The 26,312-nt window shown below is 40.9% G+C and overlaps 1 protein-coding gene across 3 annotated transcripts in view; it reads left to right on the forward strand.

The window, feature by feature from the left end:
- rnf220a (ring finger protein 220a) overlaps window positions 1–26,312 on the forward strand; it is a 191,416-nt gene that overhangs the window by 149,820 nt on the left and 15,284 nt on the right. For 2 of the 3 annotated variants that reach the window (XM_028020617.1, XM_028020618.1), the window contains exons 5-12: window positions 3,650–3,698; window positions 7,669–7,764; window positions 10,508–10,550; window positions 13,125–13,249; window positions 15,148–15,277; window positions 22,801–22,993; window positions 23,437–23,492; window positions 23,631–23,748. In XM_028020617.1, coding sequence (XP_027876418.1) covers window positions 3,650–3,698; window positions 7,669–7,764; window positions 10,508–10,550; window positions 13,125–13,249; window positions 15,148–15,277; window positions 22,801–22,993; window positions 23,437–23,492; window positions 23,631–23,748 — 810 coding nt within the window. Of the gene's footprint in view, window positions 1–3,649; window positions 3,699–7,668; window positions 7,765–10,118; window positions 10,350–10,507; window positions 10,551–13,124; window positions 13,250–15,147; window positions 15,278–22,800; window positions 22,994–23,436; window positions 23,493–23,630; window positions 23,749–26,312 lie in introns of those variants that run through there. The other variant, XM_028020619.1, reaches the window with a different exon arrangement.

The following is a 26,312-nucleotide window of genomic DNA, read 5'->3' on the forward strand; positions in this document are numbered from 1 at the left end:
ACCCCCCCATTCCCTCACCTATCCTCCGTTTCACACTTCCCTCATTATCAAGTCATTATCAAAACATATTTTAAACTGTATCTGTTCCAGCTGCTTGTTTGGCGGGGTTTCTGCCTCCCGTGTTTCTTTCTTTTCTTTTCTTTTTTTTTTGACGTGCCAGCCAGCTGGAAGTTCCAGGGCTTCCTATCCCCCACTTCCATCCCCGACATCCCCACCACCACCATCAAAAATTCATAGAAACCACGACGAACAGATGTGTAAACCCCTAAGAAGAGGCAGCGCCAACATTCCTATCACTCCCTCTTGTTTTCCTTCCTCTCGTTTTCTGTCTCCTTTCATCATTCCTCTTTGTGTTGCCCGCTCATCCTCTCTTACCACATCTTTCTTTCACCTCGCGTTCCCCCCGCTCCCCAACACCACCACCCTTTTCCACTCTCCTTTCATCTCTCCATCACCCTCTCTGTCAATGTGGCAATTTCCCCCCACACCCTTTTGCGGCAGGCACGCAACTGCTGTCCCCTCGCCGTCTCGCTCGCTCTCCCGTCGCTGTTTGACACTGTCAACAAGCAGGTGGAGGTGGCTGTTATTGTTGACGCCTCTGCAAAGGTTCCAGGTAATGAATAAAAGGGGAGATCGAGGGAGAGAGATGAGAGAGAGGCAGAGATGGGAGCGAAGAAGTGAGAGAGGCGAGGGAGAGGGGGAGGTTGGCAGATTCGGCTGCCTTGCGCGGCAGCTTGACTGTGTCAGCCCCGTATTTGCTTTCTTTGTTGCCGAACGGGAGCGGCCAGCACAGACATGCTCGCATGCGGACGCACGTCCACAGGTGCATGAGCAGAACTTAACTGGCTCTCACATACCCGCTCCTTAACGTGACACTCAGCTACTGTTTGTAACATACGGTTAGATTTCGTAAGCACGAGTCCCGACTCCTCACTCACAGTTTTCAGGCCTTTCCCCAGTTGCTGTATCAGCACCTGGTCAAATGTAGACCGGATAAAAAACTATGAACTAGCCCTTTAATTTAGCACCAAATCGGAAGCCGTTAATCAGATACCAACTCAATTTGCGTTAGCATTTACAAACATATTTTCTGGTAAATGAGTAACAGAAAGCGTGTTTTGGATGCCAGTAGCCTATAAACTTCCCCCACCTTCAACACACTTACGCCATCACTCAGGCCTTGCCGCCCTTGTCATAGAGCCGTACACATATCAAAAGCCACCTCTGCTCCAAACTGAAATGCTGCTTATAAAGAGACAAGACATGTTAACTTTGACAGCTTGAGGTGCCATCTGCAATGGAGTTGTTTTATATGAAAATATATATATATATATATGTGTGTTTTGTTTTTGACCTCGGACTTATACAGAAGTTGGATTTGGGGACTTCTGACATGATAATTTTCAGAAAATGGTTCCTTGGTTCTATAAATCTTAAAGCTCCACCCTTGTTTATCATGTAGATAACCAATATGCCTTGTTTCATAACTGATGATGTCAGTTATGAAACAATGCATAACTGACCCCCCCACTACTTTTATGTGCATGTGCCTGTGCTTCTCTGTTTTTGTTTTTGTTCCATTTCCATGGCAGTGTTACAGCGCCACATACAGGCCAGCCAAAGTTGCTTGCTGTCCACTTTTTGATGGCAAACGTTATAGAAATAACAAATAGATGGAAATTAGATTTTTGGCTTCTCCTTTCAGGTTCCATAGCTTCTTGTTTTCCTACCCTTTTGCTAAAGCATACACCTAGCTAGCTCTTAAAGCTGAGATTTTTTTTTAGGAATACAGACTTGAAAAGTTTATCAATTACGTATGGAAATGACAATATTTCATTTTCTCAGTTAATATTTGAATTGAAAAACTTTACATGATTTCACCACCATTTTCACACAACGCATGTTATAATTGAAATAATTTATGATGACTCTGTGGAATATTTCAACACTCATCATGTGGGAGACCATTGTAGAAGCTGATTCCTGTCAACAGATTTCAGCTGAAAATCCAGCCAGTCAGAAGATTTACTGCCTCCAACTGACGAATACGCCCTTTAAACAGAGAAAGAGGTCAATTTTTGGGCTAGAGCATGTTTTTGGCAGGAATGTGACACCACAGTCTTTTTTTTAAAATGTCAGAGTGAGTACACTGCAAAAAAAACTAAATCTGACCAAGTATTTTTTGTCAAGTTTCTGGTGGAACTATTTTGAAAGCTTGAAATAACACAAAACTAACTTGCAAACAACCTTTCAGCCAGATATATGAGCTTGTTTTAAGTCAATAATTCCCTAACATTAATGAAAAAGTACTAGTTCCATTGGCAGATTATTTCACTTGTTGCATGGGGAAAATGTCTTGTTATAAGTAAAAAAAAAAAATCTGCCAATGGAACTATCAATTTTCATCAATATTAAGGAATTATTGATTTAAAACAAGCTCATATTTCTTGCTGCGAAAATGTCTTAAGTTTCCTAAGACATTTACACTAGAAACTTGACGGAAAAAAGAGTTGGTTAGATTAAGATTTTCCTGCAGTGAAAACATGTTTCATAAGTTATATAGGCTACCGTGTATGTAAATGTCTGGTATTAACTGAATGTTTAATATAGATTAAAAAAAGACACTATTTCCTATTGCAGAGGATAACGTTTCACTGGCCCGTCCTTGTTGTACGCCAGTTTGCAAATTCTTCCGTCAGATAAGTAACACATAAATAAAGCCTCTTATTTTTATGATCCACCCGTTCAGCCGTTGCAAAATAAAATCCCTGGTCTACCGGGGCATGCTGTCAGATTAGAGGTTGCGCTCAATTCAGTTTTGGGCACTGTTCCTTCCTCAATCTGCCATTGTCTGTTAGCCTGTGTGTGTGTGTGTGTATGAGTGAATGACTGCGCCTGTGTGAGCGTGTCCGAGGGTCTGGACTGCTAACGGGGTCTCAAAGCAAACATGACAACCCCTGCCTCGCCCTGTCAATGTCAAGCCTGTTGCAACGCTTCATGAGGCTCAGAGAAATTTATCCTCAGTGTCTGAGTGAAAGAAAGTGAAGGAGCGAGAGGGAGATAGGGGATGATGGGGCGCGGAGAGAAAGTAGAAAGAAGGATGAGTGGATCAATTGAGAATGAGCATCAAGGAGAAATGTCACATGTCTGGTTTGTTGGCAGGATAAAGCGCAAAACTGTCAATTTTCTACATTTTTGACTCCCCCCGTCCTTCATTTCCAATCGAAGCTGTCTCGCTTGTTTCCGAGCCAAATGATGGTCCTCGACATATTTTCAGACTGCCAGTGAGCGCCGTTTGGCAGCACTGGCAAATTCTCTCGTTTCCCGCCTCCCGACGCATGTTCCGTGTTCATGTGAAAGCGCGGCGGCGTTGGAGAACGCGTCGCTTTTTGGTGGTCGTAGCTGCTGTAAAGTGCCTGATGGAAAACAAAAAGGGATGACGGCGAAAGGAAGAGCGGGGCGGATAAAATGCAGGCGAACGCATTAACAAGAGTCCGGAGAATTTGCTCTCCGATGTGCTGAAAATTTACAGACATTGCTTGTTTTATCAAGGGAAACGAGCTGAACAAGTGTGCCCAGACTCGGCTCAGCACCACATTATTGTATAAATCTTCACTAAATTCCTTCTTGTCCTGTTTTCTGATTGCAGTAAGAACCCCTCGTCCAAGGATGGCATAGCCACTCCAGGAACTCCCAAGGTAAGGAGAGGCTCGTATTTCAGAGCAGTGTCTGACTTTCGTGTGGATGTGATTTGCTTAGCGTAGAAATAATATTGTTGGAATGATTCATTGCTGTCCTGTCAATCAGATCTGCGCACATCTTTTCTTGTATTTCCCACCAACAAACTTACCCAGAGCTGAGACCTGTGGTTCGCAGGCAGACGGCCCAAAAGGAAATGTATTGTCTGGTTTTCTAATAAGATGAGGAGAGATTTAAGGAGCATTTCTGAACCGCCAGACATAGAGCATTCTAGAAGTATTCTGACATGGTGTAATGGCAATAATTACAATTTCTTGCCAAAGAATTCGCATCCTATCAGTGTTTTCACATTTTTGTTGAGGCAGAATCATAAACCTTAATAGGATTTTATCTAAAAGATCAACACAAATTAGTGCATAATCAATGTCATGTACTGTAGAAGAAAAATAACACCGTTCTATGATAAGAAAACCTTAAAAGCCCGGTTTGCATTTGTGGTCAGCCCGCTTTTACTCTGATAGCTCGAACAAACCTCAAATAAACCCTCAGAGAATAAATACCAGCCTTCGGTCAGACAAGACAAAAACGCACCACCCTGAATGCACCATATCTCACAGTGAAACATGGTGGTGTCAGCGTACAGCATACTGTGGGAAAGGATTTTTCAGGAGGGACAGGGAAACGGGTCATAGTGAACGGTAGGATGGAGGGAGTTAAATGCAGGGTTGTCCTGAAAGAAAACCTCTTAAAATATCTTAAACTCTAGTGGAGGTTCCTCCGTCCAACACTACGCGTAAAGCTGGGTTACAATTGAAAGTTTTACATCAAAGAATCTGACTGAGTTTGAGCTCTTTTTGCAAAGTCAATGTCCAGATGTACAAACTGGGAAAGACATATCTCAGGGTTTCCCCCAGTGTATTACAAGTCTGCTGGGCCACCAGGCTTTACTTCCCCACCCACCAGGATAATAATCATTTGTTTATTTTAAATTATTATTTTATATATATATAAAAAGTAAAAGTGATAGCAAAGGTGGGTTATGCTAGGTTGATGAATAATAAAACATCAGTAGCCTTTAGCTGACAGATAACTTTTTAAAAAGATAATGGCATTCACAACCTACAGAAAGACTAGTTTTATTCAAAACTGCTTTATTTTCTTTGTTGTTGATGTTTTATTTCCAAAACTTTCTGTTAACGTTTAACATTTTTTAACATAAAAACACGGTGTAACTGATGGGCTGGCCTGCTGCCACTACCACCAGGCTTAGATGGATTTTTGGGGGAAACCGTGTACCTCCTAAAAAATGGTGGCTTCGCAAAGTATTGACTTTAAGGCTGGATGCAAATGCCTGCTACACTTTTTAGATTATTTGTTTCATCTTCATTCCATACCACAAAAACATGTAGTCTAAAAAGTCCAGCTGAACGAATGTTGCCTCCAGTTTTTAATCTAATTAATCTCGTCATCATAGAGCAACACATGAACATAGAAAACCTACGGTGACTTTTCTAAAAAGGCCAAACCTAAGCCACCCCGTTCCGCATTTGTATTCAACCTCTAACCGCAGAAAGTCGGAACACCTCGAGTCAGGGAGCGCTTTGACTCGAACATGAATCCACGGGGGGGATCTTGAATAAATCAGTACTCCCCCCACACCCCCCCAATGCTTGGTGCAGAAGGTGCTGACCCGGGCTTAAAACAGAGCGCTGGCGGTGCTGCGGGTGGGCTCGTACTCCAGTCAGGCAGGCGGAGGAGGGTTGAGGGGTGAGCGCTGGCCCTCCTCTGCAGCCATGACTGCGCATCTTACCGCTGTCGTTTAGTATTCTGCGGCAGGCCGTGGAGAATGAAGAGGGCCGGTCTGAAGCATACGGGCTTGTTGTTGTTCTCCCCCGGCTGCTGTGCACCACCCATCCATTTCATACCTGGGATTAACCCCAAAACTCCTCCTTATGTCTTTTTTTTTTCTTCTTCTTCAGCTGTACTCGCAAGGTAGTTTTGTAGAGAAAAATGTAACACATTCGAAAAAGAACCAAGTTCAGATATCTGACGCGATAAGTCGCAGACGTAATCGCTCTTCTGGCGGGTTTCTTTTTTTCTTTTCTTTTTTTTTACGCTGGTCTTTCTGCGTGTTGATTTAATTAGCGCTTTTTAAAGACCAAATTTGGAGAAAGACCTTCATTTATAACCTCTTTGTAGATTACCACTAAATGTCATATTCTAATGATAAAACTTAAATATATCCCTCGACCGCCCCCCCAGGTAAAGGATTCCTGACCTTTTTAAACCTGTGAAAAAGAAGAAAGATCAGACACACATACTCGCACACACCCACACACACACACACTCAGAGAGGCAGAAAAGCACCATGCATAATGTCCAATTTACTGTGGCAGCACTGGAGGTTGGTCATTTCTCACATATTATTATTAAATTACTGCTGTCGAGCACTTAAGCCTCTGCTCTGCCCCTTTCCACTTGATTAATAGGAGATGACTGTAAATACAAATATTTCACAGCTGCCTTGTAAAAAGAGAAGAAGAAGAAGAAGAAAAAAAAAAAAGCAAAAGCAGCCACATAAGCACAAATGAAAATATAAGTACGGAGGGAGAGAAAGTGAGAGAGTGAGGGCGGACAGTTGTAAAAGAAAGACATTACCTTCCCTCTCCCCTCCCGTTCTCTCATACCCTTGTCTTCCTCTTACCACCCTTGCTCCTCGGTCACTTGCGAGAGTCCCCTGACTGTCTTTGTCACAGGAAAGAGGGTTAGAAGAGGATCTTCTTTTATACGCGCGTGCCTGCCAGAGCGGCAGCACAAAGTGTGGCGGGACAGATTTATGGACAGGCGGTGTCCTGTAATGTCGGATGTTTACCCTGTCTCCCGCCAGCCCTCTCCTCAATTTCCTCCCGTTCCCTCTGAGGGCTTCCTCACTTTCCAATCGCTCTTTCTTCCCTAACTCCTCTTAACGTCCCATAAACATTAAGTCTAATCAGAGGAAGGGGTTTTATAGACAAAGTCAGGCAGGTTACAGTCATCATCGGTGACGTGTCGCCCTTAGCAGCTGAGGCAATAACACTGCCGGGGTTCTCCAAGGGTAATGATTCCGGGTCTTTGCTGCGTCGTAGATCTTCGAGGGACATAAATAAATGTTAAAATTTTGTAATACAAATAAAGAAAACCCTCACATTTTACACTCAGCTGCAGTGATTTGTAGTAAGTTGCTTCGGTTTTGCACGGTTGCTTACTCATCAGCCCTCATCACATCATCTGATGCTTTAAATGGTTTCTCTTCTCTGAAGTTTAGCTTTTGAAGTAAAGACGATGATCTGCAAACTGCTGCTGAAAGGCAGAAAGGCCGTTTTTTTTTTTTCCTCACTGCTCCACAACTCGGTTGTACAATATGGATGTTTCTTCTTTGTAAAGTTTATTTATTTGAGGTCATTGAACTCTGTGTAAGCATCTCCTAGAACCAATTTTCTTTGTAAGTCCAGCAGCTGTGTATGTTCCGGTTTTCCCTTGCGAAAATCACCACGGGCTTTTAGCAGACGGTATTTTTTGTGCTGTCTGTGTAATGCAAACAGATATTTGCTATTAAAGTTTTCAAACTTAAACTACATGCTCTTCTACTGCTACCAAACTATATCAGAGTGTCACGCGTTTTGCACAAAATTCAAGTTTTTATTAAATACCTTTGCAGTCCAAATGATCAGGGAAATGCATGATGCTACGCTAACCTTTTAAAAGATTTTCGCTGTTTTCTCAAGTTGAACTGTTGGGGGAAACATGCTCAAGCTTTGATATCTTTTCTTCAGCAAATCTCCATACTTTTTTGCTCCTTATTATCCTGTTGTAGCTTTCAGACTGCAATATGTTATAGAATAACCATTTCTCTATATAGCGACAACATGACAAGATCATTTGCATAGAAGATGACTTTTTTTTTTCTCCCTTCTCTGTTTGCCTCTCCAGTCGATGCTTTTGTCAGTGCACATCAAGAGAGAGGGAGAGTCTCCGGTGGTGTCACCCCTGTCATCTGAAGATGCCCACCACTCCGACAGATATCAGGTCACAAAAGCACATACACACACCGCTCGAGGCAGTCATGGTTGAAGTTATACTTTTATGTTAGCAGGAAGGTCATCTCTTTCAATAGAAAACATCAGAAATGTAGTTTATTAAAGGAATTTCATTTCTTTTAGTCTATAAGTTCAAGCATGATTCATTCGGTTTCCTTACTAACCCTCCAGCTTAGGCCAATTTATAAAAATGTTTATCTGTACTTTTTTTTTTTTTTAAAGAAAATCTCTCTCCTTTATGGGCTTGGAGTTGAGATACCTTTTAATCTGATCAAGTATTCAAAAACATGAACTCAAACCTGACATTTAAATAAAACAAAAGTCAAACATGTTGAAGTTGAAATTGAAAGTTACATTAAGGCTGTTTGAACAGTCTAACAAAGTGTATGTGATGATATGAGGCACTGAAGTAATAATGACGCATTAGCGGTAGAATATTATGGTAAATTTTGCTTTCTGATGCCTTTTCAGCAGTTAAGCTGAATAACAGACCAATCTTCTTTAATCTCAGATGTCACCCTGACTGCTTTTATCTATTCTATTCATCAAAATTTGTTCGGCTAATTCTGCTGGCCGTGATGTATCTCCAGGTTAAGTGAGTTTCCCCCTTAACACCATAAAATAAGAACTATTAAGTTCATGCCGACGTTACATCCATACGTTTGGGATGACACAGCTCATAAAGACCTTAAAGCAATAAAGGAGATTTTCTCATTTGGTGAAACTGCTGAAATCACCTTATATTATACAAATGATTAAGTCGATGGGGACTTATTTTAACACCTTGAAATGAAGCATAATGGAAGACTTTACCACCTCCTCCTTTTCAGTCAGGTCTGAGTGCTCACAGGCTTTCTCGCGTCTCCTGGAAACCTGACCTGTCCTCAGCCGTTCACTGAGTGGATCATAATGATAAGGTAGCGGTGGTGGTGGTGATGCACGGCCAGCGGGCCAATAACTCAGAGAATGAAGAGGGAGGAAAGGATCAACGAGGGGGAAGGTGAAGGCCCGGCTGCTCAACGGTTTCCACCAATGGCAGACAATAAGAGCATCGTTGCAGTACCATAGAGCGGGTATCCATAACTGTAAGAGGAAATGCTTTAGTCAGCGTATAGTCACTGCGTTTGGCCCTCCAGGTTGAATCCCAGCAGATCTGAGGGACACATTTTGCAAAAGACAAAGGTGGATAGGCCAAATGAGTCTGACCTCAATTAATTTCATAATACTGTACATTTATTGCTGAGGCCATTATTTTTAATGATGCAGGTAATTCACCTTGGGCAGCATGAACTAGCTCGGACCCCAAAATGTTCCAGATATGAGCACAAAAGAAAAAAACAAAATATTAATAATTTATCTCCCAGTGATACATTTACTCAACTACAGTATTTTTAAAAAACCTTTACAGTTTCTGCTACCAGTTTTTGCAAATGACTACAGTGTACTTGACTGACTTACATATTATAATGCTTAAACACCATATTACACAATGTCCAATAAAACAAACTCCGCAGGAACTGCAGAGATCCATAGCTCAGATGGGAGTATCTCCAGACAGGAAAGCTAGTGGTCATGCACTCTGGAAATCTGGTGTGTGTTGAAGATTACCAAGAATAAATCCCTTGCTGAATGAAAACTGTATGACCTAATCAAAGTCTAGACCCAAATCAAATTGGGAAGACTTGAAAATTTATGTTCATTGTCTGGTGTTACAACGTTTTAACTATTTAAGGGGGAAAAATCAGTCTCAATATCCTCAAACACTGGTAGAGTACACCCTCAGCTTGTATCTTTTTATATTTTTGGGAACAAAAAAAATAGCAAAAGAAAATAGCAATAAAATAAAACAATATACCATCTCCTTGCTACTTTATAGTAGTAAAATTTGTGGAAATTCATCCAATTTGTGATTGTAGCATGGAAAAAAAAAAGATTTCGCCAATCTTTCTGCAACCCGACTTTGTACTTTTGATGCTTTATTTACATTTAGCAAATGTTAAACTCTTGTCTTTCAAACAATTACAAAATTTAACAGTCGAATGTAAATTTGAGAGTGGTCATTTGAAATAAAAATAGTGACACTACCCAAAACATAAGAGAAAAGCTCTAGAAAATAACCAAGATTAATAGTATAGACATATTTTATTATTGTGAGACATTTATAATTAAGTAAATAAATAAAATAAATAGCGTTAAAAGTAGCCAAACCCACCTATTAAGTGACAATAATCTCTATGTAAATCATCAGAATTGCCTCCTGGAGGTTCAGTATGAAACCCGCTGCTTCCCCCTAGTGACCAACAGGCGAAATAACAACCAACGTCTTGGACCCTTCCGTTTCCTCAACGGTCACGTGATCACAACAGCCAACATGGCGTCCGAAACGAGAGCTCTATGCCGACTCGGGCGCCACTTTCAATCCGTTTCCATCCGTGTGGATTTGTAGTCACAGCGCTTAGTTTGTTGGGATGTAGAATATCTGGCGGCAGCCCTGAGCTCTGTGCGGCAGCGAGTTTTAGGCCCGCTGTCGACGGGGAGCGGAGAGTTATGGAAGAGGTGGAAAACAAGAGAGAAGTAGGTGGAACTGTCTGTCTTGATAAGCGCGCCCCCCCCACAAAGTATCCAAAACAATCCCACTAAGAACAGCGAGATTTGCTCTTGTGAACACTGCCCGCTGTCTAATGAACGTCTAATGAGTGTTTCCTCTCTCTCCTTTCTTCTTTTGCTTGCAGACATTTTTACGAGTTCGGGCAAACAGGCAAACGAGATTGAATGGTATGTACACATATCGGTTCGGCTAATTCTGTGGTTTTAATTTGCCAGTAGCGTGTGTTACTCTGAACTTTGAAATTAATAAACGTTTTGACAAGTATATGTGCTTGTAAAGCCGCAAGAGTTAATACGTAAACTAAAGAGTTGCATGTTGAATAGAGATGAGAATAAATGACCTCTTTACCAGACCTATATATGAATGATACACTTGATAAAAAAAATACATTATGATATCAAATGTGCTCTATTTATATTTAAAAAATATCTACTTGGGGGGGGGACATGCACTTTCAGTGTAGGGGTTTCCATGGAAACCACAACCTAACTTCAGTGTGAGTCTTCAAGAAAGTAAATCCTTTTTGTAAAGTGCCTTGCAGTGGAATTGTATGAGATAAACTAGTGTGCAAGTAGCATATAATTATTAAACAGAAATAAATGTTTTGTTTTTTTTTAATTACACAAAAATCTGAAAAGTGTGGCCTGCATCATCTTTTACTCTGATGTAACTAAATAATATCCGGTGCAAATTATTTCCTTCTAATTTCTTCACAAAGTCTGGCTTTGTGTGATGTAATCTTTATCATCTGTTTTTGAAAACCTTTTAGAGAACTTCAATGAACGAACATTATTAAGACCCAGGAAGACAGCAGAAAGTGGAAGATTAAAACATTTAAAATACGGTTAGTTCATAAAAAACACCAAAAGCTTTGAACATTCCACGTAATCTGGCCTTTGTTGAAAGAAAGCGATAAATAATCCCACTAACATCTTGTCACGAGCGCTCATGGGGCTACAGCAAATAAGTACTCTGGAGGGGTCACATTTCACCAGGACAACAACCCTAGGGATACAGCCAGAGCGACAATGTCATGTTTTAAATGACATCTGCTTTTATTGTTCTGAATGGCCTAGTCAATGTCCATACCCCAACCCAGTTGGACATCTGTGTTGCAAAAACTGTGACATGTGACGTTCACAGATGGTCTCCATCCAGACTGATTTGAGCTGGAGCTATTTTGAAGCGATCAAAGGGAAACATGCTAAGAGCTGATAGAAAATACTGTGAACAGACAAAACAGGTTCGCATCAGTGACAGTGAAAATAAATGCACATCACACTTTCCAGATTTTTGTGTGAGAAAACAGCTGAAAGGCATGTCTTTTATTTTTTTTTTGTAAATATTGAACTTCACGTTAAGTTCTACATTGTGTTTGTTAACCACAGTTGTTTTACAAGGCACTTTTTAAATCTGGCATTTTGAGAAGTTCTCTCCATGAGGGGACTTAAAGGTTTGAGCTGCACGTAATTAGCAGCCTTTTCCTCTCCTCTTTAAACAGTGCTTCTCTTGATTAATGTCAGGAAGAAAAATTGCATGGAAGCCCCTTCTTCTTTCGCTCCCTCCACACTCTTGCCCCGCAGTTATGGCATGCTGCCTTATGTCCTCCTCCTCTTTCTTCTTCTTCTTCTTCTTCTCCTCCTCCCTGTGTCAGTTGCTGCAATCCCTCTTGGCCTCCTTTGCTTTTCCCAGCCAGCTAAAAATTAATGTCCCCGTGCGCCATTTGCAGTTAAGAAAAAACGACAGAGACTCAGGGTTCAATCATGGCTGTTTGGCCCTGTTAAATTTCTAATTAAATGTGTGGGTGGATGGGGGTGGAGGCTGAGGCTTGGGTGGGGGCGCTGGAGGGATGCCATGACAGAGAAGCAAAAAAGGAATAGAGCAAAGGCACTGATGTAGAGAAGAGTGGAAAGGAATTGAGGGCGTCGCATCCAGCTGTTTCTCTCTGAAGATGTTCCAGAAGGTGGCAAGTTTGAGCAGATCAGCCATCTTTAATCAACGACATTAGAGCTGAAATAGTTAATTGTGATTAGTCAGTTATTGAGATAATTGTCAACTAATGTAGTGATCGATTAATTGCTAACTGGAGTACACAGACTCAAAAAACTGTACAGAAAATATATACATCTTTAATTCAAGATTTAAAAAAAAAATACTTTCTGTAAACATGTCCTTGCCAAACTGCTTAAATGTCATAGTTTACTACGGAAAAAAAAATCTCCTTCTAAGCACCTTTTGATATCCAATTAATCAAAGACACTGTATTTGCTAAAGTAACGTTGTGTTATTGCATTTTAGGCAGTAGAATGGTTATTTTCTTATTGAAAAATGAACTGAATAATTTATTTGTATCTTTTAATGTATTTCTAATCTATACAGATGGCTTAAATGAAAAATCTGCAGAATTTGCCAAATTTTTGTATCTGATTAATCAATTAATTGTCAGAATAATCAATTAATCGGCAGAATAAACAACTAATCGTCAGAATATCAGATTAATCGTCAAAAACAATTGATTAATCATCAAAATAATCGATTAGTTGTTCAAATAATTAATTAATAGCCAGAATAATCGATTAATTGTCAGAATGATCAGTAGATTATTTGATAACTAATATAATTGTTAGTTGCAGCCCTAAACGGTATAGGTTTGTGAAGAACTCAGTGCAGACATTCCAAGATAAGTATATTTATTTGTTGTTTTTTTTTATCCCCTCTCTTTCCTTGTCCCTCTGCTCCAGCTCGTATAGGCAAGATGAAGAGGAGGAAGCCTGAGGAGGGGGGGCAGGTATGTCCGCTGTGCAGCGCCCCATTGGCTGGGAGCGAGGAGGAGATGAGTAGACATGTGGAACAATGCCTGATCCAGGTAGTACAATCCCGGCCCCTAGACCCCCTGCCCTGCCTACCGCCCCCACCTGGACGGCCTATGTCTTCCCCCTCTTTTCCCACTCACCTCTCTACTTCCTGTAGATTCTCAGCAGTCTCATCCATGCTGCACTGTACAAACAATCATATCGGATCAGCTGCGAATGACTTGAGCGCAAAGGGGTAATATTCACACCGGACTCGTGCAGTTTGTTTCTGCATGCCGGTGTTTTAAACGACTCGGCTCTCATCTGCAGGTTATCCCATGTGACACGGTTTTAGATGTAGCCTTCACTACCTGTCCCAGCTTTGTCTTTAGTATTTACTTAACAGCTGTCGCCTCTTTTAGAGTAGATGTTGAGATAAATCATTGCTACTAATGAACTTCTTCTCTATCTCATGTCACTGATTGCCAGCCGTCAAACCTCCCAGAGATACTAATATCTCCCGGCATGATTGTTTTTCATTTGTTGCAACAGTGAAAGGATTATAGCGTACACGGCCTTGCCAAAGTATTCATTCCAATTTAATTGGATTTAATAATGTCACATATTCGACATTAAGAGAGTGAAATGTCTGTCCATGCATCTTTGCAAAGTCTCCCCTGCTCGCTCAAATTGGATGGAGAAACTCTGTGAGTGGTGCTTTTGAGTCTCGCTTCAGATTTGCCTCCCGATTTCCATCTGGACTTTGACTATACCTTTCTAACAGTTGAATATTCTTGCAACAGAATTGTGGCGTGCAGGTCTAATAGTTATGTCAACCAGGGCTGCACCTCACAATTATTTTAGTAATCGATTCATCTTTATGATTATTGAGATGACTAATAAGATAGAAAAAGGTTGGCACATTCTGCAGATTTTTTATTTAACCCCACACACGTTTTTGTACAATATTAGATATATGTCAAAAGATGCAAATAAAGAAAACAAAAACAACAGTTTTTAACTAAAATGCAATAGCATAGCTAAAGTATACTGTTGATCATTTGTAGCAAAAGATGCATCTGCACCTAAGAAAACATTTCTTTTTTTATGAAAAGCTCCATCTTTTTGCTCGACTTAACATCAGTACAGCGTAAGGCTGATCTGTTGACTATTTTTTGGATTTACTGAATAATGTTTTGCCAGAAAAATGTGCTTAATGGGAGATTTTTCTGCTAAACTTGTACCACATAAAGTTGCAACTATCCCACTTGAGGAGTTCTGGGTAGAACATATTTAAAGACAAAAGTTTGTTTTGTTAGTTTTGGCTTAGTTACAGCTTTGACTATGTTGTTCTTTCAGAAATTTGCATGTTTTTTTGGGTCTTTTTTTTGTTTGTTTTTTATTTTGATACTGATACATTTTATTTTGAAAAAAAAAAAAAATCCTGAACCTTAAATTATTGTTCTTCCATTTCACATTTTTTCATTACTTTTGTTGGTTTGTCACTTAATACAACACACTGAATTTTGTGGTAGGAACCTGTCACAGTGTGAAGGTGTGTGAATACTTTTGCAAAGCATTCTATCTCAAACATTTTAAAGAAATGTTTCCCGTGAAATCTTTCATTTTAAGTGAATTAAATGAACTAAATTTGTGTAGTTTAAATGCATACAGGTAAACGTCTTTGTTGAATGTTTGCAGCAGATTGATGTCTATAAAATATAACAGTAAAAGCTTGGTGAATTTTAAGTATGACTTATTAGTATTTAAAAAAAACAAGGCAGCATTAAATTTTGGTTTCAGTTTTGAAGTACAGGTAAAGTTTGTATGGATATCTGGTCTGCCACCAAATCGAATCCTTAACCTTGAAAGAGTGCGGAGAGAAAATAAATTCACGTTTAGCCAATTTTCTTTGAATCATTCTGTCCTCTTTTTAAAATGGGTCCTTATTTGTTTGTTTTTTGTGGGCCAGCGCGAGGGGGCTCTGGCCGACGAAGACTCCGCAGACATGGACGGCGAGAACGGGCGGGGCTTCGACGAGTACGAATGGGCGGGGCAGAAAAGGATCAGAGCTACGGCCTTACTGGAGGGAGGCTTCAGAGGTACAGACACATCTGATGTGATTGTTTGTTAGTGGCTTTTCCCACCAACTCCAGACAGCGTGGTACTGCTGTGAAGGCGTGTGTGTGTGTTTGTGTGTGTGTGGGCTTTCTGACGGTGTAGGTGTCTGGTCAGCTGACTGACTGACCTCTCTGAGCTCGGGCACCACTTTCAGTTCCAGCAGATTGTTCTCTCCTCTTCTCTCTCGTCCGTCTGTCTCCTCTTTTGTTTCCCTGCTCATCCATCATTCAGCGCTCCGCTGTCCAATGTGAGCGGCGTTAGCTCTCCGAGACCGGCTTCCAATGTGACCGGCGAGTAGTAATGGTACCTGTGGTCTAGCGTCAGCGCGGGTGGTTCCGGGGTCAGTCTGGCTCGGCTCGTCTGAACCCCGCGCAACCCTCTGTGCGAAGGGAAGGAAAACACATTTAGCTGGGCAATTGACCCGCTGGTCACCGCTTCGTGTGTGTGCCCAGAAATGCAATTATAGAGCCAGATAGGAGAGCTGGTCATTGGGGAGCGCAGTAGCAGCAGCAGCAGCAGCTCAGGGACACAGCACACCTTATGTGCAAGCACTTAGCTCAATATGATTCCCTACTTTTGTTAGCTTCTGTAAATTTCATAAATACTTTATCTTCTTTAGATTAGTTTTGCTTAAAAGGGTTGTCTGTTTTTATATTAGAACCAATTACAGTTGAGCTTCTTTATACCTTTTTTTTGGTTTGCAAGACATCTGAATTAGTTTAAAATGCCACATTAAATCAAATTCACAGATTCAGATCCCAAAGCCACTCGTCTAAGAGAAGTGCGACAAGATGGGAGAACCTCTAAGAACCTAAACGGAGGATACGGGTCTGATCTAAGATTATTATCATAAACTTGTCAAGCGAACATGCGTAAAATAGTATTTTGTATACCAAATATCTATGAAACTGTCAGCAAATCAAGAATAATTCTTAATGCTTTCAGAACAGAATTTATATATTATTTTTGCTTTTCTGCTCTTTTATAGAGTGGTACAAATAGAACTAGTTAGTATATAACAAGTTGGGGTTTCTGGTACCTGGTAACCAGATAATTTCAGATGTCTGATAAGCATCTTGCTCGTAGGTTGCAAGCTGTAGTTTTAAAATGCTTTAAGTGATGGGCGTCCATCGTTTTACTTTCTGCCCTCTGATAGTCTGTTTCTAATAACTGGAAGGATTTCCATAAATTCAAGCTTGTTTTATGTGCCCAAAAATAACATCTAAAATAATAATTTACCCGACAAGGTCTGTTTTTAACGAGCCCAAAAATGTCTCGAGACAAATCTTTGCTCTGTTAACTGGATCCATGAACTGCCTTCATCCTGATTTAGACAAAAATTATCCCACATTTTATCTTCATTGTATCTCTTTAAGTCGGGGAGATATATGGTCGGTTTGAAGCAAACCGCGGCGATGCGAGGCAGACGGAGCTGCAGGCTCCTCATCTCCGCTTTCATGTGTCCCTCTCTGCGTTCGATCTGTTGTTAAACACACATGCTGGGGCCTCACCTGCCTCCCTTCCTCTCTTCTGCTTGCCAAGTGGAGACAAGACAGATCAATGCTAAAGTCTCAACTAAAACACCACAAAGTGAGGCACTTAGGGGGCAGGGAGGTGGATGGAGCCCCTCTTCATCCGTCTCCCGGGCGCTCCCTCCATCCGTCCGTCTGCCTTTCACGTTGTTTAAAGTTCGCAGCCACAGCCCCGGACCCTTCTGTCGCGCTCTAATAGGGAACCTTGTGATGCGACGCAGATAACCGAGGTGGCCTGGGGAGAGCGACTTGAAACACGGAGACACGCACACACACACGCGCGCGCTCTTCCATCTTGACAGAAGGCTCAGAAGGTGGATTTTGTCTTGAAAGCTGCTCAGTGGTTCTGACACACACAGCTGCATCCAGTGGGCTCTCTGGAGCTCACGACCGGCTAAACGGATATAGAGACGTTACGGGTGGGGGGAGGGGTCCTTCTCAGCTGGCAAGATGAAGAGAGAGACTATTCCTCTGTGAAGTGCCACCATCCTTCTCTCCCTTTGAGAGGCCGGGGAAGAAAGACGTGAGAGGGGGGTCGGGGGGATCGAACAAGATCAGTTTATGATTCAAGTGTCTGTGAGTGAAGACTTCCCTGTGTCTCACACCGGCTTATGCGGGTTGAAAGAACCCGTATAACTCAGATAGAGTTGTCTTTATCTGTCTGGTGGTCTGTTCCTGCAAGCTGCAAAGTGGACAGATTTTACGCCCTAACTTTCCCTCATACTGCTGGTCACTTTACAAAGTTTTTGTGTTGGTGCGAAATGCAAATGAAGTTATGACTGGAATGATGTAGTCTGTTTTTTTTTCTTATCAATTCAGTTCAATCTAACACCACCTCAAAAGTGATCATTTTTTTTGTTCCATAATTTCCAGACTATTAACATATATACAGCTCTGGAAAAAACGAAGAGACCACTGCACTGAACCCCATTGAAAACCTCCTGGTTATTCCACCAAATGTTGATTTCTGAACTCTTCCTGAGTTAAAACATTAGTATTGTTGTTCCTAAATGAATATTAACTTGCTTTCTGTGCATTATTTGAGGTCTGAAAGCACTGCATCTTTTTCCTTATTTTGACTGTTTCTCATTTTCTGTAAATAAATACAAACTTTTTGCTTGGAATTTCAGAGACATGTTGTAAGTAGTTCATAGAATAAAAGAACAATGCAAAAAAAGACAAATTCTTTAAAGAATGTATTTTTTTTATTTTTACAATTTCAAGTCATGGTTTGGAATAAAAACTTTTTTTTTCATTTTTTTTATCACAGTTCAGTACATTCTGGTACATGCATTAGTACATGGAAAACAGAAACACAGATGTGAGCCAAAGCAAAACTGAACAGACGTTTTCAGTTACATGTAACACTCTTTGTTCATGTCAACTAATAACTTTTAATATCTATGTTGGGTCTCTTTAACCACTTTGATAGCAGTTTGGTCGATGAAGAACCTGAAGATCGGCATTAAAATGTGTCCGCCTCCAATTTTCTTTAAATCAGCATGATATTTTTGAGTCATATGCATTCAGCATCTATGCACCACAAATTTGGAACAAACTTCCAGAAAACTGTAAAACAGCTGAAACACTGACTAAAATCTTGACTAAAATCTAAAATCCTTTAAATCTAGACTAAAAACCCACCTGTCTAGGATTGTATTTGAAACGTAATCAATTGCAAATTTATTGATGGAACTTGACTTAATGTCGTGTTTTGATTGTTGATCCTATGTTGCATTGTGTTTCTGTGTTTGTAATGATGTAAAGCACTTTGAAATGCCTTACTGCTGAAATGTGCTATACAAATAAAATTTGATTGATTGATTGATAGCAACATGATTTATGTAAGGGAGGCTTCGAAACCATGATGGCTTTTAAAGATAATTTATCACCAAAGACTCGAGGCCTCACCTCAGCTGATGACTTGTACTAGTTCTAAAATGATTCTGCAAATTAAGACACAATACGGATGAGGAATAAATAAGGTAATTAGTTCAACATAGAGCCTGTTTTATTTCTTCACCTTTTTAACAAATATTCTAGGGTTGAAAATGGCTAAAAATGTGAACCAAAAAAATACTTTCTGAAAGGGAAGCAGCAGCAGACAGATCTCGAGGTGCGATACCAGGCCGTCCCGAGACACTCTGGAGGAGAGGAGGGGGATTACTGCCGGTTCAGTTGGCCCAGAAGGATTGAGGAGAGGACAAATCTCCGCTTTGTACATGAACTTCAAAGATGACCGTCTCATGTCTTTGTGTCTGGCTTCCTCTCTCCCCTCCCCTCACACTCCCTCTCCCTCTCTCTGTGTGACCTGTAAATGGCAGGGAGATAGTGTGATCACCTTTGACATGCCTCCTCTCGGCTTCTTAGGGGGTCCCGATAATTGCTATGGAAACAAGATGTTGCCGAGGTCATTGGATTGGCTGAGGCAAGCTGCCGGTCGGCCTGATGAGGCCTTTGATCGTGCCTGCCTGTTCAGATCTGCGCTTGTCGCCTTGTTGTGTTGACATGCATGTAAATTGAGGCTCTCTTTCATTGCTGCCACGAACCATACAACACAGAGGAGGAAATATGTAGTTAACATGTTAAAGAGTCAGCGATATTGCAGGGAGGGGGCTTTGATAATGAGACAGATCGAGGAGTGGAGGAAGTATTGATTCAGATGATTTGGCTAGCAAGCTGTTTATTAAGATGGGCTAAACACAGTAGAGAACAGTTAAAAAAAACCAAATATATATGTTGGAGAAGTTTAAAAAAAGAAGCTAATTGTGCGGGAGGGAAGAAAAAATGTAAAATGAGGCAAGAAAAAGAAGAAAAAAATAAAAGTAAAGACAGGGGTGGGGGTGTTGATACATAATGTGAGTGAAAGGCAGTTAGAGTGTGGCTGACCTTTCCCTGGCCAGATTAGATTGGCCTGCCAAGACTGCTTAGAGGAACAGATAGAAGAACAGGGGGATCACACACATTCAGAGCAAACAGGCCGCACCAACCCTGGCGGTGAACACACTGCCACACATTTACGGTGTGTGTATTCACTTCCAGTCGGCTCAGGAGGCATCCAGTTTACAGTAGAAGTGCAGATACTTAAATTACGGGGCTGAATCACATTTAATAAGACAGTTACAAATGTCGGGGGGACCCAGATATTTCTTTTTGTGTGGTTTATATAGATGCTGTGTGTCCTGAAGCATTGAAAGCAGAATTCACTTTTCCTTTTTTTTATTCTAAGAAACCTCAGCGACTGGTGCACCTTACTCTTTTTTTTTTTTTTTTTTAGGTGCATCACACTTAACTTCGCAACATTAACATGTAAATGATTAATTATCAGTCTAGGAAATAAAATGTATTTATTTGAAGCAGAAACACTATTTCTGATTGGTTTAGACCACCATTGGAGATATATATGTCTGTTGTTGAATACAGGAAGCTGGCCTGTCAGAGACTTCTTCTTTTTTCTCTTGAATGACTGGCGCACTGGTGCGACTTCAACATTTTGTGACATGATCTCATCAGTGACCAAATTGGTTTTACTCTAGAGCCCTGAACCATTATCAGTCAATTTAATTTAGATAAATTTCAACCTGTTGGCTTAAAATTAGGACATTAAACCTGAAAGATACTCAACAAATTACAATACTCACTATGAAGATGGAGGAAGCCAAGCAGAGATTTGTCTTATGGATCTCTGAAAAAAGAAAAAGAAATATAACTGCACTTAAAAATGCTAACTCAATAAATCATTAAACTATGCCCATTTCTATGATGGTGAATGGGCTAGGTTCTGCTTAAGTAAAACATTTCCAAACCATGCCACTTTCATCTTGAAATGAACAGCTTCTCCTGGCATGCTGTATGAGGCATACGCTAATCACATCTTCAGTTCTGGTCTCTGGTCACAGTTGTTTTGTCATCCATTCATGAAAGGATTTCCCGCACAGCCAAATTCTGTCTGACGGCCTCTTTCAGCTCTTATGATCTCAACTTTGAGTTCACTCTATCTTCAAGTCCGGGGCACATCAAGCCGACTGAATTTGTTGTTTAACCCGCCCCATTTTTCCCAGTTGCGTGGTTTCCCTAGCTAAAGAAACTTGTAGTTTTACTTTGCATTGTAATCGCCTGCATGAGTATGACGCCTCAGACTAAAAATACATTGAAAACTATGTTTATGTTGGCATCTTTACGTCATTCCATACATTATCCTCATCTATGCTCATCTACCTACCTCTATAAATTCCCGAGTTAAATGTGAGGGCAATCTGTTGGCTGTATTGTCGAGAACGCTTTCGGGCGAGCTCAGTCGACTGTGTTGCTCTCTGACAAAGACCCCGCAGTGGAGTGAGATGCAGTTGTTCGCTGATAGCAACTGTTCCAGGAAGTCTAGTGTTGGGACTCACACAGGCGGGTTAAACGGGATGGGTGTCAGCTCCGTCTGGTTCTACCTTCAACTCCCCCCATGGACACTCATAGGCAGCCCACTAGTCCACCTGAGAGCTTGTAGAAATTGGAATAGGTGTAAATAAGATGGCTGTCAGGCCTGTCACTGGCTGACACACACCAACGGTTTCAGGCGCAACACACACGCATGCAGCCCTAACGGTAAAGGGTCTGAGTAATATACACATTTGAACACAAACACACCCCCAACTACTTTTGTGCTGCAGATAGACATAGTTTAAGTGACAGGTGAACACACACACACACACCCCCACACACACCTTGGAAGGATTGGAGAGATGGGACCTAAGTGACAGAGGGACAGACAGTCTCAAACAAACATGGAAAAGACACCTGTAAGTGACGGACACACAAACACACAGAGCCAACTCCTTGGTTAAGTAGAGCTGAAGGGAGCAGTCAGGCAGCGGTAAGGGTTTGTCTGAGCGTTCATTACTTGGTTTATATAGGTGCCATTCACACACACGCATACACACTTACACACCCGTCTCCTTCTCAAAGATTGATGGGTAACGAGTCAGTCTTCATCTCCTTCTTTTTGTCATTTGTCACCCGGGTTTCTGAAAGTCTTTAAGTTGATTTGCAGAGAAGTTGAGTTTAACATGAGCTTTAGCCGTCTCAGAAAGTTAGGTCGTTTCCAGCGTCATCAAGCAGTACGTTGTTTATGTTGGGGGCTTTAAATAACCCTTAATGATTCAAAAAAAAAAGGGCAGACATTGTATCAAAACTGTAAACCATTGAGATTTTGATTTTCCATATTTATACTCTGTGTGTAAAAATATATGTTCTACTTCTAATTGGATATTGAAGGTATATCAAGTCATGGGACAATTAAGAACAATGGTCCACTTTCTCATGTGTACCAGTAGTCAAAGGCACCTTTAACCAATATGCTAATTGAGGGTGTTTTCACAACCAATTGTCCAGTAGACTCTGTTTCTCTGGAGACCTAAATTGTAATATTTGCTAAATTTTCAGCTGGTGGTTGTCCACTGCAGTGTCAAACAATCTAAACTATTTTAAAACCTGCCCTCACCTGGTCTATGGTGGCTGTACCAAGAACTACTGAAGGAAATTAATTACATAAAAACCTTAGAAGACGTGAGCATAACGTCCTTCTTCATGAAATGTCAACAAAAATAGAGTGGCATCAGATTTTTGTCTTTGGTAAAAGACTACAAACCATTTCTCTCGCTCATTTAAGACTCTCACGTATGTTTTGGTTCCATTTACCCAGAATTCCCTGTATTATAGTTCACTTCCTGCTTTCGGAGAGGTCGCCAGTCTGCTTGCATCATATGCATTTGAACCGCTCCAGAGTTCACTTCGACTGAACTGAGCCCCAGGTTTTTTTAGATAGACCGCTTTTTTTGGTCCGCATCTGAGTTCCCCAAAACAAACTGGTCTTTCTCAGCAAACAAATTAGAGTTCTATTAAAGCGGACTAAACGGGGCTGATGTGAATGCATCCTTAAAGTATTGGTGTGAAAATGTCTCTCTCTCTCTCTCTCTCCACAGGAACTGGATTCGCCACATGCAGTATCAAGGAGAGCGCGGCGGACAGTGACGCCGACCTTGACGTGGACGGAGACGACACGTTGGAGTACGGGAAGGCCCAGTACACTGAGGCCGACATCATCCCCTGCTCCGGAGCCGGGGAGGACCAAGGAGAAGCCCGGGAGAGGGAGGCGCTACGAGGAGCTGTGCTCAAGTACGACGTCTTCAGCAAAACGATAGCCGTGTTTTCAACGGGTTTTTATTTTTTTTATTTTTATGGGCATTTCGAAATATTCTATTAGAGACAGTTAATGGTGGCGGTAAAATTTGAATTAAAGGAGTGAACTTTCTTTTTTTATGTGTGATTAATCCTACTTTGCAGCCCTTACATCTTGTTCATTACACTGTAGCGTAACGTCTGACAAAATTACGCTCTGGTTGAGTCTTTGTTGATTTGCTCCAAGCCAGTAGAAGAACATACCTAGTTTGCATTTTCCTCAGCTTCTTTTTTTTTTTTACAATATTTAAAAACTTTTGCTTAAAATTAGCATAACAATTAGGTGGAAGCTTAGATAGTGGATGAAAAACTATACTTTACACAATGGAAAGAACACACGGGCTGTTGTACATGCTGATGGTTGTGCTATTTTGTTGCAGCGGCGGGATGCCTTCCAACAGAATAACGCCCGAGTTCTCCAAGTGGGCAAACGATGGTAAGTAAAGCACTAATTGTGCTATTAAAAAAACAACAACATTATTATTGTTTCAGGCAGACTGAAATGGAGATCTGTGGCAGGCAACTGTGATAGACAGGAATTCATAAGTAACTGTTACCTTTTTTGCGACCACAGAGATGCCTTCAACGAGCAACGGGGAGAGCAGCAAGACAGACCCCAGCACTCCTTCATCATCCTCCTCCTCCTCCTCCTCAAATGCTCCACGTACCTGTAAAAACAGCGAGATCGAAAAGTAGGTGACAGTCTAATAATCAAACATGGAAACATGATAACGTAGATAGCAACAATCAAAATTTAAAGCCAGGATTCTGTGAATTGCTTAGTAGTCTTTCTGCATTTATGCCTTGTGTTTTCTCAGCATCCAGATAGTTTTCTTTCATCAATCTTCCTGCTTGGTTGCAAAAGGATGCCTTTCTCTTGACCTTTCCACATTTTGTCATGTAACAACATTTGCAAAATATTTGATTTAGATTGCGATATTTTATGAAGAGCAGGCATAGACATCAGCTGCTAGATGTGGAAAGCTTGTAGAGACGTACTGTGTCACCAGAAACCTAAATAAAATATTATTTGCGGTTGTATTGTAAAAATGTAAAAAAGCTCAAGGTGTAAAACTGCCTTTTCAAGACATTATTTTCACCCAGCTGCTAGCACTTAAGTTATGGTATGGTCTTCACAGCTTTGACTAACATGTACCCCTTTAACCGTGGTGACAGTTCAATAGAATAGATTATTTAAATGAATTAATCAGCACTGTGGGTGTGCACATTCTCCATTATAAATATCAGCAGATTGGATAATTGGTGGACAAACCGAGCCGCTCGAGGTGTATTGATTAGAAACTCCACCGTCAAGACAAGAGTGAGTGTTGGTTAGGTGTAGAGATCCATCTAATGCCCGGTTCTTACACAGAACGTGCAGCTATTCTGATATTCAGTACAAATAGTTAAGCCAGTTCACCAACACGCTTAAAAAAAACCCTTAAAATCTAACTTTTGCAATAGACAGATACATGAGACTTGTACAAAGCGCCTGCTCTGTTAAAAACTTGAATGAAATGTGTTTAATATGGTTTAGTATAACACTGAAAATCGCCACCTGTTGAATTGAGGAAAACAAAGCAAACATAGGCATTTTATTGAATGGAAAAGTCTATGTTTCTGGAAAATGAACAGAAACGTTTAGTGAAAATAGTCCAAGTAAATGAGTTTTGTCTCATTAGAGATTCTTTGCAAATATTAAACCAAACCACACAATAAAAACTGCTCCGAGTCAATTAAAGTTGATATAAGAAGAAAAACCCTCAAAACTATTTTGTGCTACATAATTTTTGACTAAAATGGAGGCTCCAAACAGCTTCCATGCCTGTCGAGAAATATCAGATTGATTTATTTGCACATCCAGTTAGCACAATGAGCTGATGGCTGGTCGTACACCAACCATAATTAAGACGTTTCCGTCCTTGCACATCTCTACGCATGGTATGAACTCACATTCATTAATGTACAGTTTGTGGTGGCTGATAAGAGTCTCTTTCTTCTTAATCAGAAGTGACACATGGAGAATGCGCCTGATGAATCTTTGGCCTGTGCTTCATACAAACAAGTTACTCTTTTAGGTAAAGAAGGAGAACTACTTCTGTCAGGAAAGGAAAGCTTTGTTGAAAATAGAACATATACTGTAGCTCTTTATATTATTACTATTCAGACCAGAAATAAGTGTTTGTTTTTAATAATAATTATAATACAACCTAAACAAATGCACATGTCTAGCACTGTGCAGGAGAAATGGCTTGTTGTCTTTTACCAAAGAGAAATTCTACAACTGGTCAAATCTGATGCTACTCCATTTTTGTTTACATTTTAAGAAGGAAGTTGTGCTCATGTTTTGGAGGGTTTTATGCTGTTTCTTTCAGTGGTTCTAAAGGAAACAACAGGTTCTTCAAATTTTGTTGATTTGACACAGTGCGCTGAAAGTGAACCACACCAAATGTATCTGATGATCAGGTGTATAAAGCACCCTAAAGTACTCAAGGTGGTTAAGAAACTATGTGAAACTTTAAACATTTAAAAAAATAAAATTAAATAACTTCTCTTTTAAGTTTGAAAGGACCAGTACTGGACTTTGGACCAGTACTTTTCCGTTCCCTCCATTGTCCTCGTCTTTGTTTTCTGTCACTTCTGTGGAGCAAATATTGCCGTGCTTTGCCACACGATGTTCTCCTGGAGACTTTTAGCGGTCACCTGGAGCAGAACACGCTTTAATCTAAGTGTCCACTTAGGGTGAGGCCAACTAGATACTGAATGATTGCATTGGAACAAGCAGTCAGGTGCCTGGCTAGAACAATTCCCCGCCTCACTCCTCCTCTCACTTGCTATAAATGCACGTATTTGTGGGGCTTCTGTGTCCTTCCATCCTCAAATGAAAATGAGATTTGTCTCCTTTTGTTACATTGATACATTGTGTGTGGGTGTGTGTGTGGCTTTCCACAAGGTAGCGTTGGTGAAATCTCTCTCTGTCTCTGATCCCAGATGGGTAATGATCTGGTCGCCTCCCGGGGCGTCCTCGTTCCCCTGCTCATTCCCCTGCAAGATAAATGAGTTCTTTCTCTCTCTCTTTCACTGATACACACACACACGCACACCCCCACACGCCTACATACATCGCCTGAGATGTTCTTTCCTCCAAGATAAATGGCCCCTCCATTGCCGCCAATGCGATTGCTGCCAAATTTGGTGCTTCAGCTGGAACAATGCGGAGTGATTTCCATGTGGTTTCTGCAAATAATTGAATCTG

Source organism: Xiphophorus couchianus, chromosome 6 (assembly GCF_001444195.1).
Source record: "Xiphophorus couchianus chromosome 6, X_couchianus-1.0, whole genome shotgun sequence".
NCBI classification, from domain to species: Eukaryota; Metazoa; Chordata; class Actinopteri; order Cyprinodontiformes; family Poeciliidae; genus Xiphophorus; species Xiphophorus couchianus.